The sequence below is a fragment of the Vanellus vanellus genome, assembly GCF_965231255.1.
Source record: "Vanellus vanellus genome assembly, chromosome: 1".
In the NCBI taxonomy this organism is placed as follows: domain Eukaryota; kingdom Metazoa; phylum Chordata; class Aves; order Charadriiformes; family Charadriidae; genus Vanellus; species Vanellus vanellus.
In genome coordinates this window covers 633,556-652,392 of record NC_138905.1, presented here as the reverse complement: position 1 = coordinate 652,392, position 18,837 = coordinate 633,556, and the positions used below count along the sequence as shown (strand labels likewise).

At 70.6% G+C, this 18,837-nt stretch overlaps 2 protein-coding genes across 2 annotated transcripts; both read right to left on the bottom strand.

Annotated features, from left to right (window-relative positions):
* Positions 1-2,069: 2,069 nt before the first annotated feature.
* LOC309678302 (rheacalcin-1-like) lies at positions 2,070-4,725 on the bottom strand (the record flags this gene model as incomplete). The annotated part of the gene is made up of 6 exons (XM_082491299.1): positions 2,070-2,137; positions 2,251-2,356; positions 3,067-3,210; positions 3,331-3,425; positions 4,188-4,235; positions 4,677-4,725. 6 exons carry the CDS (start codon positions 4,723-4,725, stop codon positions 2,070-2,072), a joined length of 510 nt encoding a protein of 169 aa, XP_082347425.1.
* Positions 4,726-7,122: 2,397 nt separating this feature from the next.
* Positions 7,123-18,384, bottom strand: CPT1B (carnitine palmitoyltransferase 1B). Its single transcript, XM_082498661.1, has 19 exons — positions 18,294-18,384; positions 16,299-16,458; positions 16,063-16,202; positions 15,505-15,676; positions 14,335-14,436; positions 14,110-14,247; positions 13,755-13,832; positions 13,546-13,653; positions 12,813-12,897; positions 12,507-12,702; positions 11,759-11,944; positions 11,572-11,677; positions 11,014-11,130; positions 10,527-10,691; positions 9,164-9,298; positions 8,256-8,408; positions 7,921-8,034; positions 7,610-7,702; positions 7,123-7,295 (listed from the first exon to the last, which is right to left on the bottom strand). The coding sequence occupies exons 2-19, from the start codon at positions 16,437-16,439 to the stop codon at positions 7,206-7,208; spliced, it is 2,319 nt and encodes a 772-aa protein (XP_082354787.1). The 5' UTR covers positions 16,440-16,458; positions 18,294-18,384; the 3' UTR covers positions 7,123-7,205.
* Positions 18,385-18,837: the final 453 nt, after the last annotated feature.

Sequence of the window (18,837 nt, the reverse complement as noted above, 5' to 3'; positions counted from 1 at the left end):
CCCTCGCACGCGTGGGCACCGCCACTGCCACTGCCACCCGCGCCCCACGCGGCCCGTGCCCAGCCCCACGGCCGGGACACCTCCTGCCCCGGGGGGGGCACCTCCTGCCATGGGGACACATCCTGCCATGGGGACACCTCCTGCCATGGTGACACCTCCTGCCTTGGGGACATCTCCTGCCCTGGGGACACCTCTTGCCTTGGGGACACATCCTGCCTTGGGGACACCTCCTGCCCTGGGGACACCTCCTGCCTTGGGGACACATCCTGCCTTGGGGACACCTCCTGCCCTGGGGACACCTCCTGCCTTGGGGACACATCCTGCCATGGGGACACCTCCTGCCATGGTGACACCTCCTGCCTTGGGGACACCTCCTGCCCTGGGGACACCTCTTGCCTTGGGGACACATCCTGCCTTGGGGACACCTCCTGCCCTGGGGACACCTCCTGCCTTGGGGACACATCCTGCCATGGGGACACCTCCTGCCATGGTGACACCTCCTGCCTTGGGGACACCTCCTGCCCTGGGGACACCTCTTGCCTTGGGGACACCTCCTGCCTTGGGGACACCTCCTGCCCTGGGGACACCTCCTGCCTTGGGGACACATCCTGCCATGGTGACACCTCCTGCCATGGTGACACCTCCTGCCCTGGGGACACCTCTTGCCTTGGGGACACATCCTGCCATGGGGACACATACTGCCCTGGGGACACTTGTCTGGGGACACCTCCTGCCTGCGGACATCTCTTGTCTTGGGGACACCTCCTGTCCCGGGGACACCTCCTGCCTTGGGGACACATCCTGCCATGGGGACACTTGTCTGGGGACACCTCCTGCCCCGGGGACACCTCCTGCCTTGGGGACACCTCCTGCCCTGGGGACACCTCTTGCTTGGGGATACATCCTGCCCTGGGGACACATACTGCCCTGGGGACACTTGTCTGGGGACACCTGCCATGAGGACACCTCCTGCCTTGGGGACACCTCCTGCCATGAGGACACTTGTCTTAGGGACACCTCCTGCCTTGGGGACAGCTCTTGCCCCGGGGACACATTCTGCCCTGGGGACACCTCTTGCCTTGGGGACACTTGTACTGGGGACACCTCCTGCCATGGGTTCACCTCCTGCCATGGGGACACTTGTACTGGGGACACCTCCTGACACCGGGGCCACAGACAGAGCGGAGGAAGACGTGGGGCCACGGGTGCTCCCAAGTGCTTTATTGTGGGGCGCCCCATTGTGGGGCGCCCCTCCGCGGTCAGGGAGGGGGGCGGGGGCCGCCCTCGGGGGAGAGGGGGCTGTGGGGGTCTGGGGGTGATGGGGCACAGGGATTTGGGGTTTGGGGGGGTCCAGGGTGTGCTGGGTGCCATGGGGCAGAGGGGTGGGGGGTTTGGGGCTGTGGGGTGTGATGGGCGCAATGGTGCAGAGGGGTGGGGGGGGTCTGGGATAGGGTGGGTGCAGTGGGGCATAGGGGTGCGGGGTTGGGGTTTGGGGTCTGGGGTTTGGGTGTGGGGTTGGGGTTTGTGGGTTGGGATGTGGGGTTGGGATTGGGATTGGGGTGTGGGGTGGGGTGGGGGGTTTTGGGTGAGGGGTTGTGGTTGTGGTGTGGGGTTGTGGTGTGGGGTTGGGGTTTGTGGTGTGGGGTTGGGGTTTGTGGGTTGGGGTGTGGGGTTGGGATTGGGGGGGTGGGGTGGGGTGGGGGGTTTTGGGTGAGGGGTTGGGGTTGTGGTGTGGGGTTGGGATTGGGCTGTGGGTTGGAGTGGGGGGTTTTGGGTGCGTGTTTGGGGTTGTGGTGCGGGGTTGTGGTGTGGATGTGGAGTTGGGGTTGGGGTTGGGATCGGGGTTGGGGTTGGGGTACGGGGTGGGTTGGGGTGTGGGGTTGGGGTTGGGATCGGGATCGGGGTTGGGGTGTGGGGTTGGGGTGCGGGGGAAGGTTGGGGTTGGGTTTGGGGTTGTGGTGTGGGGTTGTGGTGTGGATGTGGAGTTGGGGTTGGGGTGCGGGGTTGGGGTTGGGGTTGGGGTTGGGGTGCGGGTGGGGTTGGGGTTGAGATTGGGGTTGGGGCGCCCCTCAGGCCGGGTGCTGGCAGAGGAAGGGCTTCCGCTCGGCGCAGGAGTCCTCCTCCCAGGACAGGAACCCTGCGGGGAGCAGCGGGCGCTGGGGGGGGGGGACACAGCGTCCCCCCTCTCCCCTCCTGCCCCGGGGCTGGGGGGGTGGGGGGGTGGGGGTGGGGGGTGTGGGGCCCCCTCACCCGCCGACTCCTCCAGCGCGGCGCAGCGGTGCCCTTTGGGGCCGTCGTCCCCCTCCCAGGCGGAGTAGCGCAGTTCGGAGCCGTCGGCCCAGCGCCAGGCGGGGCGCTGGGGGGGAGGGGGGTGAGCGGGGGGGGAGGGGGGGTGGGGGTTGGGGGGCGTGCAGGTGGGGGGAGGACCGACAGAGGGTCGTGGGAAGGGGGAGAGCGGGGGGAGGTGACACCCCCCACACACCCCCCCCGGAGCATGGGGGGGCTGCAGGCAGCACTGCAGGCAGTATTGCAGGCAGCGCCACAGGCAGCAGCGCAGGCAGCCTTGCAGATAGCATGGCAGGCAGCAGTGCAGGCAGCACCACAGGCAGCATTGTAGGCAGCAGTGCAGGTGGTGCCACAGCAGAGCCGCAGGCAGCAGTGCAGGCAGTATCACAAGCAGCACTGCAGGCAGCAGTGCAGGTAGTACCACAGCAGAGCCTCAGGCAGCAGTGCAGGCAGCGCTGCAGGCAGCATCACAGGCAGCATCACAGGCAGCGCTGCAGGCAACATCACAGGCAGCAGTGCAGGCAGCATCACAGGTAGTGCCATAGCAGAGCCGCAGGCAGCAGTGCAGGCAGCACACAGGCAGCATCACAGGCAGCGCTGCAGGCAGCAGTGCCGGCAGCAGTGCAGGCAGCACACAGGCAGCACACAGGCAGCAGTGCCGGCAGCAGTGCCGGCAGCAGTGCAGGCAGCACACAGGCAGCAGTGCCGGCAGCAGTGCAGGCAGCACACAGGCAGCACACAGGCAGCAGTGCCGGCAGCCGGCCGGCAGGGGGCGCCCACCCGGTGGTAGAGGCCGATCCAGACGCTCTCCTCCTCCTCCCGGCGGCGCTGGCGCTGGGCGATGAAGGCCGCGAGCGCGCGGTGCTCCTCGGGGGAGTGCAGCGAGGCCAAGTGCCCCCCGGCGCGCGCGGTCTGGCAGCGCGCCTGCGGGGAGCGGCGCGTCGGGGCGGGGCGGGGCGGGGCGGGGCGGGGCGGGGCGGGGCGGGGCGGGGGAGGGGGCGGTGCCCGCGGCGCGGGGGGAGCCGGGGCCCCCCCGGTACCCACCTCCGCCTTCCTCCAGGCCAGCTCCTGGCTGACGTACCCGTAGCAGCGGCCCCGCAGCTCCAGCCAGCCCCGGGGGCACTCGCCCGCCTGCACCCCTGCGCGGGGAGGGGGGGCGGGGGGGGGACCTGTGCTGAGACCCCCCCCCAGCAGCACCCGCCCGCAGGCGGGACCCGGCGGGAGGCAGCCCCGGGGAGGGGGGGGGCGCTCAGGGCCCCCCCGGCTCCTTTGGGGAGCCCCCGGGCACCGCCCGTCCCCTGGGGGCGGCGGGGGGTGAGGGTGGGCAGGGTGCGGGCAGGGGCTCACGCACCGTGCAGGCAGGGGTGCAGGGCCAGGCAGCCCAGCAGGCAGAGCCCCAGGAAAGCCGCTGGTCCCATCCTCTCCCTTCCTGCGGCGGAGGGGCGGCTGGAGCCGGCGGCGTGGGGCGGACCCAGCACCCACCCCAGCACCCACTACCCCAGCACCTACCTGGGCACCCACCACCCCATTACCTGCCCCAGCACCCACCACCCCAGCACCCACCTCCTGTCCCAACACCCACCACCCAACATCTTCCCCATCACTCACCACCCCATCACTTACCTGGGCACCCACCACCCAGCACCCACCACTCACCTCCTGCCCCACCACCCAGCACCCACCACCCACCCCAGCACTTGCCTGGGCACCCACCACCCCACCATCAGCCACCACATGCATCAGGACCCACTACCTTCCCTGGCACCCACCACCCAGCACCTTCCCCACCACCCACCTCCTTCCCTGGCACCCATCACCCCACCATCTGCCCGGGCACCCACCGCCTGCCCCAGAGCCCATCACCCACCGCCTGCCCTGGCACCCACTGTCCCAGCACCCACCACCCATCACGTCCCCCGGCACCCACCGCTGCAGCACCCGCCCGGCACCTGCGGGAGCGAGGTGGAGATGAGCCCGTCTGGAGCAGGACGCGGCCACCCCGACACCTTTATAGGCGCTGGGTGTTGGGCGGCGGGGGCCGACGGGGCAGGTGGCACCCGCTCCTGGCACCCACATCAAAGGGCACCGCGGCCGCCCCACGGCTCCGGCTTGCGCAGGCGGGTGGCCCGAGCGGGCGCAGCCCCCGCAGCAGGACCCCCAGCCCTCCCCCCATCACCCCAGGGACACTGGCTCCTCGGTGGCTGTGCCCGCGGTCCCCGTCGGGGCTGGCAGCCACCCAGCACCCCACCGAGCCGGTGGCAGAGCCCCTTGTGCCGGGGCCAACTCTGCACCCTCCGACACGAGTGCCACCGGCACCAGCCATGGGCCACACTCCCAGCCCCACTGGGACCCCCGAGCCCCCCGTGCCCAGCTGAGCCCCGTGCTCTTGCCCCTGCTGCCCGAGCCCCCGGGCACCCCCGGGGGGGCAACGCCAGCCATGCCGCCCCAGGGGCGCTGGGCTGTGCTGGGGGCAGCGTCAGTTCCACAGCACCACGGGGCCGGTGGTGCCCACGGTCCCCACTCACAACCCCCCGGTGTCCCCAGGACCGTCCCGGCAGAGCCCGGCCCGTGTCGGTGCTTCTGGGGCAGCTGCTGTGTCCACCCCAACGGTGGCACCGGCCCTGGGCTGCGCCTTGCCGGGGGGTGTCCCCTGTGCCAGCCCCGGCCATGGGCTCCTGAGCACCCACAGCTCCATGTAAGCACCCACAGCTCCATCGTGAGCACCCACGGCTCCGTCGTGAGCACCCACCGCTCCATCATGGGCACCCACCGCTCCATCGTGAGCACCCACCGCTCCATCGTGAGCACCCACGGCTCTGTCGTGAGCACCCACCGCTCCATCGTGAGCACCCACCGCTCCATCGTGAGCACCCACGGCTCTGTCGTGAGCACCCACCACTCCATCATGGGCACCCACCGCTCCATCATGGGCACCCACCACTCCATTGTGAGCACCCACAGCTCTGGTGTGAGCACCCACGGCTCCGTCGTGAGCACCCACCGCTCCATCATGGGCACCCACCGCTCCATCGTGAGCACCCACGGCTCTGTCGTGAGCACCCACCGCTCCATCATGGGCACCCACCGCTCCATCGTGAGCACCCACCGCTCCATCGTGAGCACCCACGGCTCTGTCGTGAGCACCCACCACTCCATCATGGGCACCCACCACTCCATTGTGAGCACCCACAGCTCTCGTGTGAGCACCCACGGCTCCGTCGTGAGCACCCACGGCTCCATCATGGGCACCCACCACTCCATTGTGAGCACCCACAGCTCTGGTGTGACACACATGGCTCCAGTGTGAGCAGCCACCGCATCAGCTCACCGCACCAGCATGAGCACCCACGGTTCTGGTGTGAGCACCCATGGCTCCAACGTGGCCACCAACCACACTGGCATGGCACCCACTGCTCCGGCATGAGCACCCACAGCTCTGTTGTGAGCACACAGCACATCGGTGCGGCACAGGTGGCTGCAGTGTGAGCACCCACCGCACCAGTGTGAGCACCCACGGCTCCGGCATGACCGCCGGCCAGCGTGGTGGCCGTGTGGCTGCCCCACGGGTGGGGGTGGCAGCAGCCGGCACCACACGACACCCGGGCCGAGCGATGCCGGCTGGTGGGCAGGGACCCGCGGGGGTGCCGGGAGGGAGCACCCCATCGTGGGGGTGCCGTCCCCTTGGGTGCGCAGCCCCCCGCGCGGGGCCGGGCCGGGGTGAGGGCGCTGGAGCGTGGGGAGCGCAGCAGGGCCGGGGCTGGGCGCGCTGCCCGCGCTGCCATCAGATAAGGGAGCGGGGAGCAGCCGTGGCTCCAGACACGCACCGGCAGCTCCTGCCCCCCCCGGGCACCCGTCACAGCCTCCGCAGAGGCACCCGCCCGCGGCCCCCGGGGTCCCCGCTGCGCTCGGGGGGCTCCAGGTCCCAACCAGGGGATCCCCGGCCGTGGGGCTGGGCTCAGGTGCAGGATGCGGTCCCTGATGTGGGGTCGGGGTGCAGGACGCAGGATGCAGGATGCAGTCCCAGTGCGGGGTCAGGGTGCAGGACACAGTCCCCAATGTGGGATCGGGGTGCAGGACACAGTCCTGATGTGGGATTGGGGTGCAGGATGCACTCCTCAGTGTGGGGTCGGGGTGCAGGACATGGTCCCCAGTGTGGAGTTGGGGTGCAGGATGAGTCCCAGTGCGGGGTCGGGGTGCAGGATGCATCCCAGGATCGGGCCCAGGGCAGGGGGTGCCGGGGTGGTGGAGGCCGGAGGGGAAGCAGGCAGGGAGTGCAGGCAGGGAGTGCAGGCAGGGCACGGGTGCTGGCCAGGCTGCGTCAGGGCGCTGTGAGCTCGCCGGGTGCGGGTGGCCAGCAGGAGGAGGGTGCCAGTTGCCGCCTGCACCCATCGGGCGCTGCACAGGGCGAGGCGTCCCGCCGTGCCGGACACGGCCCAGGGGCTCTGCGCAGCGCGTGTCTCTGCCGCCGTGCCCCACTGCACACTCCCCGTCACCGCTACGCAGGCGGCCGGCGGGCACGGCTCACCGGGGCACGGCTCACCAGGGGCACGGCTCACCGGGGCACGGCTCACCGGCGGGCACGGCTCAGCGCTCGCCGCTCACCGTCCCACGGCGCCTTTCATCGGCTCATCCCGAGGAGCTGCTGACGCTCCCACTGCCCGGTGCCCGCCGGCTGCCGGGACGCTGCCAGGACCCCCCCGGGGACACGGGGACCCCAGCCCGGGGCGCGCAGCCCGACGGCGGGCACGGAGCGGGGAGGGGGCTCACGCCAACAGCCTTTATTGGAAGCATGTACAGAACAGCAACACCCCTCGCTGCCCCCACCCCCCACCCCATTGCCCACCGCCGGGGCTCAGGGCAGTTCCCACCGGCCGCGGCTGCGTGCCCCCCTCCCCGGGCGGGGGTCTGAGCCCCCCCCCTCACTTCCCCGCCTTCTGGGCTGGCTTGTCGAAGAGCTCGGCGATGTCCAGCATGGCCTGGCGGATGTTCCTCCCAAAGCGCTTTGAGTCCTGCGGGGCAGCACCCGTGAGCCCTGATGGACCCCAGCCCCCCCCCCGAAGAGCGGGACCCAGCCCCCCTCCCTGCCCCACGGCACCCCGTGTGCCCTGGGACCCCCGGCAGGTCCTGCAGGCGCAGCACCGTGAGCCTGCAGTGGGGTGGGGGTCCCACAGGAGAGGGGCTGGGATGCAGTGGGGTCGGGGGGCTGCCATGGGGACCCCACAGGAGACCCGACACCAGGAGAGCCCCCCACTGCCTGTCCTGCCCGGCCCGGGGAGCCGCCAGCCCCCCCCTTGGGAACCCCTCCCAGCCCCGGGGCTCTCACCGTCTCAGAGCTGGAGAACTTGCTGGAGACGTGGAAGGTGATGAGGTTCTCGCCGGCGATGATGTAGGAGACGCCGTAGCCGTCGTCTGCCACCTGCGGGGGGGGGAATAAGTGGGGCCACGGCACCCATGGGGGCACCGGGCACCCCCAGGGGCACCGGGCATCTGCCTGGGCCACGGGGCTGGGGCAGGGGGCACCCGGTGCGGGGTACGTGCCTGCCCCCGAGCCACAGCGGGGGAGTACGTGCTGCAGACCCACACGCCCGCCCCTTGCGCACCCGCCCCCCCTGTGCCCCCCCCGAGGATGCTCACGGGGCCGAAGCCGCCACCGGTGGAGACGTGGTCGGGGTATTTGTTGAGGTCGAACATCTTCAGCTGCTGCTGCGGCGTCTGGCTGGTGGAGAGGCGCCAGGGCTCCGACAGCACCTGCCCGGAACCGGCGTCAGTGCCACCGGCTGAGTGCCCCCCTGTGCCCCACTGCGCCCCACTGAACCCCCCTGTGCCCCACTGCCCCCTGCTGCCCATGGGCAGAGCCTCCAGTCCAGCCCGGCCCCTGCGCCCACGTGCCCATGCAGTGTCCTGCGTGCCATGCGTGTCACCGTCCCCGTCACGGCGCTGCGTGTGCCGCCGTGCCTGCCCGGGCTCACCTGGGCCAGGAAGGGGGACTGTACCCCCAGGTAGCGGGACACCACGTAGAGGCAGAAGAGGTGCCGGTCGATGCCGGCCCCGGTCATGGCCATGCGGTACATGTGTTGGTGTTTCTCGGCCGCCAGCTTGAAGAGCCGCTGGCGCTCGGCTCGCTGTGGGGAGAGCTGGGCTCAGGGCCGGGGTCCCATCACCCCCAACCCCGCCACCCCGGGTGCGCTGCGGGCGGTGACCCCTCCCCGCTCCTGCCCGGGGGACGCAATGGCTGCGCAGCCCGGGGGGAGACGGTCCCCAGGGATGGGCACCTCCACAGGGAAAGGGACGTCCCCGAGGGATGGGGACCTCTCCTGGGGATGGGCACCTCCCTGAGGGATGGGGACCTCCTCAGGAGCTGGGCACTTTCTCTAGGGATGGGGACGTCCCCAAGAGATGGACACCCTCTGCAGGAACGGGGACATGCCCAAGGAACAGGGGTTTGCCAGAGACGGGGACCTCCCTGAGGGATGGGGACCTCCTCCAGAGATGGGCACTTTCTCCAGGGACAGGGACATTTGCAAAGAATAGGGACATCTGCCAGAGACAGGGACCTCCCCAGGGGATGAGGACCACCGTGAGGGATAGGGACCGACCCTCTGTGAGGGCTGGGGGTGCCTGAGAGATGGGGACATCCTCCCGAGATGGGCACTTTCTCCAGAGATGGAGACGTCCCCACGGAAGGGGGATGTCCCTGAGGGACGGGGACCTCCCGAGGGGATGGGACCCCCAGAGAGAGGGGAAGTGATGGCTGAGCCGGACCATGCAGGGACAGCCCCGACCCCGCTGGGGACAGCAGGACGGAGCCGGGGGCTGGGAGGGGAGGTCGGGAGGAGGGGTTGGGGGGCGCAGACCCGGAGGCCGGCGCGTTGCTCACGGTCTGCCGGGCGTCCCCCATGCTGCGCACGAAGGCGGTGGACTCGGCGGTGCAGGACCTCACCGTCTCCGTCCGGCCCTCGCGGAAGAGCCGCGTCATGGAGGCCTCATAGGTGAGGCAGAAGCAGCCCTTGTCCTGCCGAGAGGCCGGGTGAGACCGGGGCACGCCCGGGGGATGCTGTTCCCATCCCTGTCCCCGTCCCCATCCCCATCCCTGTCCCTGTCCCTATCCCCGTCCCCATCCCCATGTCCCCATTCCCATCCCTGTCCCTGTCCCCATCCCCATCCCCATCCCCATCCCTGTCCCTATCCCCATCCCCATCCCCATCCCCATCCCCATGTCCCCATCCCTGTCCCTGTCCCTATCCCCGTCCCCATCCCCATGTCCCCATTCCCATCCCTGTCCCTGTCCCTATCCCCGTCCCCATCCCCATGTCCCCATTCCCATCCCTGTCCCTGTCCCTATCCCTGTCCCCATCCCCATGTCCCCATCCCTGTCCCTGTCCCTATCCCCGTCCCCATCCCCATGTCCCCATTCCCATCCCTGTCCCTGTCCCCATCCCCATCCCCATCCCCATGTCCCCATCCCCATCCCTGTCCCTGTCCCTATCCCCGTCCCCATCCCCATGTCCCCATTCCCATCCCTGTCCCTGTCCCCATCCCCATCCCCATGTCCCCATCCCCATCCCTGTCCCTGTCCCTATCCCCATCCCCATCCCCATCCCCATGTCCCCATCCCTGTCCCCATCCCTATCCCTGTCCCTGTCCCTATCTCCATCCCCATGTTCCCATCCCCATCCCCATCCCTGTCCCTATCCCCGTCCCCATCCCCATGTCCCCATCCCTGTCCCTGTCCCTGTTCCCATCCCCATCCCCACGTCCCTGTCCCCATCCCCATCTCCATCCCTGTCTCCATCCCCATCCCTGTCCCCCTCCCCATGTCCCTCTCCCCATGTTCCCATCCCATCCCCATGTCCCTCTCCCCATGTCCCCATCCCCATCTCCATCCCCATCTCTGTCCCCATCCCCATGTCTCTGTCCCCATGTCCCCGTCCCCATCCCCATCCCTGTCCGTGTCCCCGTCCCTATCCCCATGTCCCCATCCCATCCACGTGTCCCCATCTCCATCCCTGTCTCCATCCCATCCCTGTCCCCACACCCAACCCTATCCCCGTCCCCATCCCAGTGTCCCTCTCCCCATGTCTCCATCCCATCCCCATGTCCCCATCCCCATCCCATCCCCATCCCCATCCCCGTCCCTGTCCCCTTCCCTGCCCCTATTCCCATCCCCATCGCCATGTCCCTGTCCCCATGTCCCTGCCCCCATGCCCCCATGCCGTCCCCGTCCTGTGGGGGCAGCTCACGCGGAAGTGGGCGAGCTGCAGGGAGATCTGGATGAAGGCGTCGGGGCTGGTCCGGCACTTCTTGATCAGCCCCTTCCCGAACTCCGAGAACTGGAAGCAGCAGAAGTCCACGTCGTCGGCCAGCGCCTTGGCCAGGCGGTACGAGCTCTCGATGGCGGCACGGCACTGCGGAGAGGCACAGCCATGGTGGACGGGGTGCACGGCACCGGCCCCCGGACCCCCCATCACTGCCCCCATCCCTGCCCCTATCCCTGTCCCCATCCCCATGTCTCTGTCCCCATCCCTGTCCCCAGGGCTCAGCTCCAGCCCTGGGCACCGCCGGGGGCACCGGGACACCGCAGGGACACCGGCACCCCGGCGCACCGATGCCGTGGGGTGTGGGGGGTGGTCGGCGTGCAGAGAGCCCACCCCGATGCCGTGGGGTGCTGGGGCACCCCAAGAACCTGCCTGGAGGGCCGGGGTGGGGGCACTTGGGGGTCGGACCCACCTCCTGGGGGATGTCCCACTGGAGACGCTGTGGGGGGGCCAGCAGGGTGTCGGGCTCGCCCAGGCAGTGCCCCCCCTCGGTGTAGCCCAGCTGGAACTTGTCTGTCGCCAGCATGAACTGGGGGGGGGAGAGGTGCCCCTGAGTGTGGGGCACCGCCCCCCCGAGACCCCCAGCATCACCCCTTCCCCCCCTCACCCCCCGGCTGCCCCACTTGCCCACAGTGTGACCCCACACATCCCCCCCCCGCCCCACTCACCCCAGGTTGCCCCAGGGTCCCCCCAGGTCAGACCCCTCTGACACTCCCCCCTCGACCCAGGATGGGGGTGCCCAACTGGCGGAGCCGAACTGGGGGTCTCCTGCCCTGGGGTGCCCACCTGGGGGTCCCCAGCCTGGGGGCGGGTGGCCAACCTCTGGGGGTTGTCTAAAGGGGGTCCCCAGCCCCGGGGTGCCCCATAGGGGTCCCCAACTGGGGGTGCCCAATTGGGGGTCCTCAGCCCCAGGGTGCCCCATGGGGGTGCGCAGCCCCGGGGGGGTCGGGGGGGGGAGCCCCTCCGTTACCTCCCAGAGGTGCCCGATGATGGGCGCGTCGGCCCAGGAGTGCTCGGCGTTGGCCCCCAGCTTCCCGTTCTTGTAGACCACCAGCGTGAAGGACTTGTCGAACCACCTGCGGGGAACGGGGGGTGAGGGCAGGGTGGGCGCCGGGGGGCTCGGGGGGGGTGGCTGGGCTCTAGAGGGGGTTGCCCACCGGTCGTAGCACTGGCCGTGCAGCAGGGACTTGGCGTAGGCGTCCATGCAGCCCTCCTGGCCCGGGACGTAGCCGTGCTCCTCCTCGTCCAGCGTCAGGAAGAAGGCCGCCCGCTCGATGGCGTCCAGCGACGCTTTGTTCTTCCCGTGGCTGAAGAAGCGGGCTCGAGCCTCGGCCCAGGGCACCCTGCCGGCACCGCCGGCGTGAGGACGGGGGGCTGGCCGTGCCCGGGCCCACCGCCCTCCGCCGAGACCCCCCCGAGCCCACTGCCCCGACCCGCACCGCAGCCCCCCAACCCGAGGGTGGCCCCAGGGTCCGGCACCGGGAGCCGTGAGGGCGCGGGGCTGGCAGTGCCCACCGTCCCACCGAGGTCCCTGAGCCCACCGCCCCCACCCACGCTGCAGCCCCCACCCGTGGGTGGCTCAGGGACCCCATCCCAGAGTATCTCCTCCACCCCCGGAGCCTCCTCCCGCCACCCCGGGGCAGCATCCGCAGCAACGCAGCACCCGCAGCATCCGCTACACCCACAGCATCCGCTGCATCCACAGCACCCGCAGCACCCGCAGCATCCACTGCATCCGCTGCATCCACTGCATCCGCTGCATCCGCAGCACCCGCAGCACCCGCAGCATCCCCAGCATCTGTTGCATCCACAGCACCCGCAGCATCCACAGCATCCACAGCATCCACTGCACCCGCAGCACCCGCAGCACGCCCAGAGCGCAGGGACCCGCGGTGGTGCCGGCACCTCTCGCCGGCGGTGAGTGCCGCCAGCCGCTCCTCGCCGGGCTGGGGGGGCGACGGGTCGTCCAGGATGCGCTGGAACTGCAGCTCCAGGTCGCGGGGGCGCAGGACCTGCCCCCCGTAGTAGAGCCAGACCTTGTAGAAGCGGCCCTTGTGGTAGACGGCCAAGTGTTTGCTGTCCACCAGGTGCAGCAGCGTGTCTGGGGGGGACATAGGGACCCGACACGGGTGTCACGGCCACCCCACGGCCCCGGGACCCCAGCCGGGACAGACCCTGCTTGAGGGATGGGGTCCCCCGGCCCCCCCGTACCCGTCTCCTTGCCGGGGATGCGGGTGGTGTTGAACATCCGTTCGGACTGGTAGGAGCACATGGGCACGATGTCCAGTGCCATCATCTGCGCGGGGCAGCGGTGAGGGGGGGGGCAGGGCAACTGCACCCCCCCCAGCCCCAGCCCCCTGAGCCCCCCAGCCCCACTGCAGCCCTGGGACCCCATGCCAGCCCCACAGCGACTCCCCCCTGGCCCTACCCCTGCCCCACAGCCTCCCCTGCTCTCCCCAAGACCCCAGCCCCACTGGACCCCCCAGCCCTGTGTCCCCCCACCCCCCTGAGACCCTCAGCAGCCCTGGGACCCCATGCCAGCCCCATGGCAACTACCCCACCGGCTCTACCCCTGCCCCACAACCTCCCCTGCTCTCCCCAAGACCCTCAGTCCTGTTGCCCCCCCCCCCCAATCCCTGTGCCCCCACACACCCCTGAGCCCCCCGACCAGACTGAGCCCCCCAGCAGCCCTGGGACCCCATGCCAGCCCCACAGCGACTCCCCCCTGTCCCTACCCTTGCCCCACAGCCTCCCCTGCTCTCCCCAAGACCCCAGCCCCACTGGACCCCCCAGCCCTGTGTCCCCCCACCCCCCTGAGCCCCCCAGCAGCCCTGGGACCCCATGCCAGCCCCACAGAGACTCCCCCCTAGCCCTACCCCTGCCCCACAGCCCCCCCTGCTCTCCCTAAGACCCCCAGCCCTGTTGGACCCCCCCGGCTGCTCACGGGGGGGATCTCCCCGCGGTCCAGCTTGCGGCGGTACAGCAGGATGGCGTGCACCACGTTACCCGCCCGGGCAGCCTGGATGCGGCTGGGGGTGACGTAGAGGAAATCCTGGGGACAAGGGACGGGTGAGGATGCCGGAGGGAGGTGGGGGGCACCCGGTTGGGGTTTTTGGTCATTCCGGTAGTGTCCCCCTCCCCTTCCCCCTTTACCATGGCGTAGTAGTTGCTGTTGACCATGATTGGGCTACGGCCGCGCAGGTAGATGTACTCCTCCCACCAGTCGCTCACCTGCAGGGACAGGGATGGGGACGGGGACGGGGAGAGGGTGCAGGACCCCCACCCTTAATAAGTGAGCCAGGGCACCCAGGAGGACCCATGTCCTCCCTTCCCACGATCATGGGGGGGCGGTAGGACCTTGGTCTTGAGTTGGGGTCACCAGTCGTGGTGCTGGAGGGAGGGGACCACCACCGCGTGTCCCCCCCACAACGGCCGTACGGCCGTTGTGGGGGGGACACGCGGTGGTGGTCCCCCCTCCTCCAGCACCGTAGAAGCCCAGGCAACTCACGTAGTTGGTTGTCCACCAGGACTTGAGGATCAGGTACTTCTGCAGCCGTGGAGCTGTCTTCTCCTTGAACTCCTTGGCCAGAGCCTCCATCTTACTGTACTTCTCGTCATCCATGAGCGGGCGCACCGACTCCAGGTACTGCGGGGAGGAGCAGGGGGAGCTCAGCGTGACCCCCCCATCCCACCACGATCAGACCCTCCACCCTTCCCCATCCCACCCCCTCACCCGGCTGACGGTGGCCTCCACGGGGGGCACAGGCAGCTTGGGCAGAGAGGTCTGGAAGCTGTAGAGCAGGGGCTTGCGGACGGAGAGCACCTTCATCAGCGCCTGCCGGGCACGCGGAGAGGATGGAGGGGACGGGGCAGAGCCGCAGCACCGCGGCGGGGCCACGCATGGCCCGCGCAAAGCTCCTGCTGCCGGCACCGGGGGTCCGGCGCACGCCTGCTGCACCACAGACGGGTCCCAGCCCTGCACCGTGACCAGGTCCCAGCCCTACACACTGTCCCAGCCCTGCACGCTGTCCCCTGTCCCAGCCCTGCCCAATATCCCCTGTCCTCCCTGATGTCTCTGTCCCAGTCCTGTCCAATGTCCCCTGTCCCAGCCATGAGCGATGTCCTCTGTCCCAGCCCTCCCTGATGTCCCTATCCCAGTCCTGCCCAATGTCCCCTGTCCCAGCCATGCCAGATGTCCCCTGTCCCATCCCTGCATGCTGTCTCCTGTCCCAGCCATGCCCGATGTCCCCTGTCCCTGTCCTCCCTTATGTCTCTGTCCCAGCCCTGCCCAATGTCCCCTGTCCCTGTCCTCCCTGATGTCTCTGTTCCAGCCCTGCCCAATGTCCCCTGTCCCAGCCATGAGCAATGTCCCCTGTCCTAGTCCCACCTGATGTCCCTGTCCCAGCCCTACATACTGCCCCCTGTCCCTGTCCTCCCCGATGTCCCTGTCCCAGTCCCGCACAGTCCCCCGTCCCAGTCCCGCCCGATGCCCCTGTCCCAGTCCCGCCTGATGTCCCTGTCCCAGCCCTGCGCGCTGCCCCCTGTCCCAGCCATGACCAATGTCCCTGTCCCAGCCCTGCGCGCTGTCCCTGACACCCCACCCCGGGCAGAGCAGCTCGCAGCAGCTCCCGGCCCCGCTGCCCGGTTCCTGCGGCTCCCCTGGGCCGGCAGCACCCGCCGTCTCTGTGCCACGGAGCAGCCGCAGCTCGTCCCCACCGTCAGCAGCCCCCGCAGCGCCCCGGCACCCACCGCGCTGCACACGCGCACACACAGCGCATGCAGATACAGACACTGCACCCCGCGCCACAGCATCCTCCTGCACCCGCACTGGCAGCACCCTGCTCGGCACCGCTCGCCCTGCCGGCCCGGTGCTGGTGCTGGTGCTGGTGCTGGTGCCGCTCACCACCCAGATCCTGGTGCTGCGGCTCATCTTGCCGTGGGGCTCAAACATCCAGCCGTGGTAGGAGAGGAGCAGCTTCAGCGCCTGCCGGAAGAGCAGGACGGCAGAGAGCCAGACGCCGGTGGAGAAGACCGCGGCGCTCACCATCGTCCGGCTCTCGTAGCTCAGGAGGCGGCTGCGGGGACAGAGCGGGTGAGGAGGGGATGTGGTGGGTGATGGGTTTGGGGGGACATGAAGGGCGGGACCCTCTCAGGGACGTCCCCATGCAGGGCCATGCCTGCGGCGTGTAGTGGGACCATACCCCAGGGGAGGTCCCCAAGTGGGGCTGTGCCCACTGGGTAGGGATGTGTGGGGTGGGATCCCCCCCGGGAGATGCTGCAGGTCCCCGTGGCCATGGCGGTGGGGTTGGGGACATGCAGGGTGGGCCCCCATGCGGGACAGGGCAGGTGGGACCATGCCCATGGTGTGGGACATGGGGGGTGGTCCCCCTCAGGGGATGTGGCTGGTGGGACCATGCCCACGGGCTGGGGGTGTCCCCCCGGCCGAGCCGCCCGCGCTCACCTCTCGGGCAGGCAGTGGCGGATGCGGGCGATCATCCCCAGGGAGGGGTCCACCTGGCAGTAGAAGGAGCCGGCGGTGGCCATCACGACCACCATCCAGCTGGAGGGGGAGGCGGGGTAGACGCCGGTCAGGAAGCTGTTCTGTGGGCACAGGGGGGTCAAGGCGGCTGGGGGGGGGGGGCAGGGGACAGCAGGGATGGGGGGTCCAACCGTCCGGCTGCCCCCGGCCGGGCCCACCTTGGCGCGGACCAAGCGCTTCTTCCAGGAGGAGATGCCGGCGAGGTAGAGCTGTTTGACGGCCTCGCGGCTGAGGTGGAAGTCCAACCCCTCGGGGGTGACGGTGAACTGGAAGGCCACGGCCTGGTGAGCTTCCGCCATCGTGGGGGTCTGCCGGCACCTGCGGGGGGCCATGAGGACGGTCACCCCCAGGAGGCGCTGCCCGGGATGGAGGGGGGACCCCCGCCCGGCCCCAGCACCGTGGCTTGGGGAGCAAAGCCATGGCGGGGGTGGTGGGTGCCCTTGCCCGCGGTGGCCGCGCGGTGCATTGAGCGGCCTCGGAGACGGCGTGCCGGCGGCGGTGCCAGGACGGCCGTGTCCCGTGGGAGCCTGCCAGCCTGCTGCGCGTGCCGCGGCCCAGTCACACGGCGCTGGCCAGGCGCCCACTGAGGGAAGGGTCAGTGCCGCCTCCAGCCCCGGCACCGGCCCCGGCGCTCGGGAGAGGGGACGGCAGCGCTGACACACCCCCGCTCACGGGCAGCTGCCCATCCCCTGCCTGCGGTGAAGCCCTCCGAGGACGAGGCAGCACCTGCCCCTGCGCCGGCACGCGGCACACGCCGTCCCTGCGCCGGGAACACCACTGGCTGAGGCGGCAGCAGGAGCCGTGGGGCGAGGAGGGACCCCTCTGCGGGGACAGCCGGGCTCCCCAGGGACCCTCTGGTGTCAGCGCAGGCGGTGCCAGCCCGGGGGCTGCTGAAACGCGGGCCTGGGGGCGGCAGAGCCCCCGAGGTGCCCCCGGTGCGGGTGTGCTCAGGGTGCCCCTCGCAAGGGCGTCCTTGGGCTGAAGGCAAACAGCGGCAGCTTGGCAAGAGCCAAGTCACACCGCTACCGCTGCACCACGCAGCGCGGCTGCACCGCACTGCACTGAACTCCACCGCACGGCTGCACCGCACCGCACTGCACTGTATGGCTACGCTGCACTGTACTGACCTGCACTGCACGGCCACACTGCACCGCACTGCACGGCTGCACCGCACTGTACTGCACTATATGGCTGCACCGCACTGCACTGTACGGCTACTCCACACCGCACCGCACGGCTACACTGCACTGCACCGCACTGCGCTGCATGGTGACACCGCACTGCGCTGACCTGCACCACACGGCGACGCCGCCCTGCGCTGGCATGAGTTACGCTGCACTGAACTGCACCGCTCTGCGCTGTGCTGCACCGCACTGCGCTACACCGCACGGCATAGCACCGCACCACATGGCACTGCGCTAAAGTGCATCACCCTGCACTGGAGCGCACCGCAGTGCGTGGCGCTGCCCAGCTGCAGGCTGCACTGCACCGCATCCCGCTGCAGGCAACCACCCCGCACTGCACCGCACGGCACGGCACTGCATGGCACGGCACGGCATGGCCTGGCACTGCACCGCAGGGCACGGCACCGCGTAGAATCACGCGTGGCATGGCGTGGCACCACACAGCACTGGCACTCCGCCCCATGGAACAGCACGGCGCGGCACAGCACCACAGGTCACAAAACCGCGTAGAATCCTGCATGCCATGGCCTGGCCTGGCCTGGCCCGGCACGGCCTGGCACAGCACCGTATGGCACCGCATGTCCCGGCGCAGCCGTGTCACCGCAGGCCCCCGGGGACCCCGCAGGGCCCAGGCCCGCGGGTGGGACGACCCCCCCCGTGGGTTACCCCCCCCGTCCCCCCGCCCCCCCCCGCAGCGAGCGCCACAAGGTCACCGGGGCGGCGGGACGGGGACGGGGGGCAGCGGCGGGACCCCCGGCGGCGCGGGGAGCCGTGGGGCCGGGGGGTTGGGGGGGGGCGTAGGACGCTCCCCCACGGACACGCGTGGGAGCCGGCGGCGGGCGGGAGGGGGGGTGCGGGTCCGCGGGGTCCCCCGGCGCCGGGGGGTGCCCGTCCCGGGCGGCTCCCGCCCCCGCGGGGCTCCCCCACGCGTGGCCCCCCCCCCGCCCGCCCGCCCCGGGTGCGCGGTACCTGCTCGGGGGCGCGGACGGCGGGCGGCGGCCCCGGGGACGGCGGTTCCCTGCCCCCGCGGCGCCCCGCGCTCCGAAACCGGACACCGGCGGCGGGCGGGACCCGCTCCATCGCCCGAAATGGCAGCGGCGGCCGCCGCTCCGCCCCCCCCGCGCCCCCGCCGGCCCCCCCGGGAAGGGACCGGCACCCCGGGAAGGGACCCGCACCCCGAGAAGGGATCGATACCCCGAGAAGGGATCGGAACCCCGGGAAGGGACTGACACCCCGGGGAGGGACCCGCACCCCGGGGAGGGACTGACACCCCGGGGAGGGACCCGCACCCCGAGAAGGGACCGGCACCCCGGGAAGGGACCGGAACCCCGGGAAGGGACCGGAACCCCGGGAAGGGATCGGAATCCCGGGAAGGGACCGACACCCCGGGGAGGGACCCACACCCCGGGAGGGGACGGACACCCCAGGAAGGGATCAGCATCCTGGGAAAAGATCCTCATCAAGTGGAGGGATCCACACCCCAGGAAGGGACCTGTGCCCCAGGGAAGGACAT

Coding starts and splice junctions, on each gene's coding strand:
- CPT1B (XM_082498661.1), bottom strand. CDS start 16,439: ATGGCGGAAGCTCACCAGGCCGTGGCCTTCCAGTTCACCGTCACCCCC. Junction 11,131..11,571: donor TCATCGGGCACCTCTGGGAG/GTAACGGAGGGG, acceptor TCCCCCCCCCAG/TTCATGCTGGCGACAGACAA. Junction 10,692..11,013: donor AGTGGGACATCCCCCAGGAG/GTGGGTCCGACC, acceptor GCCTCTCCGCAG/TGCCGTGCCGCCATCGAGAG.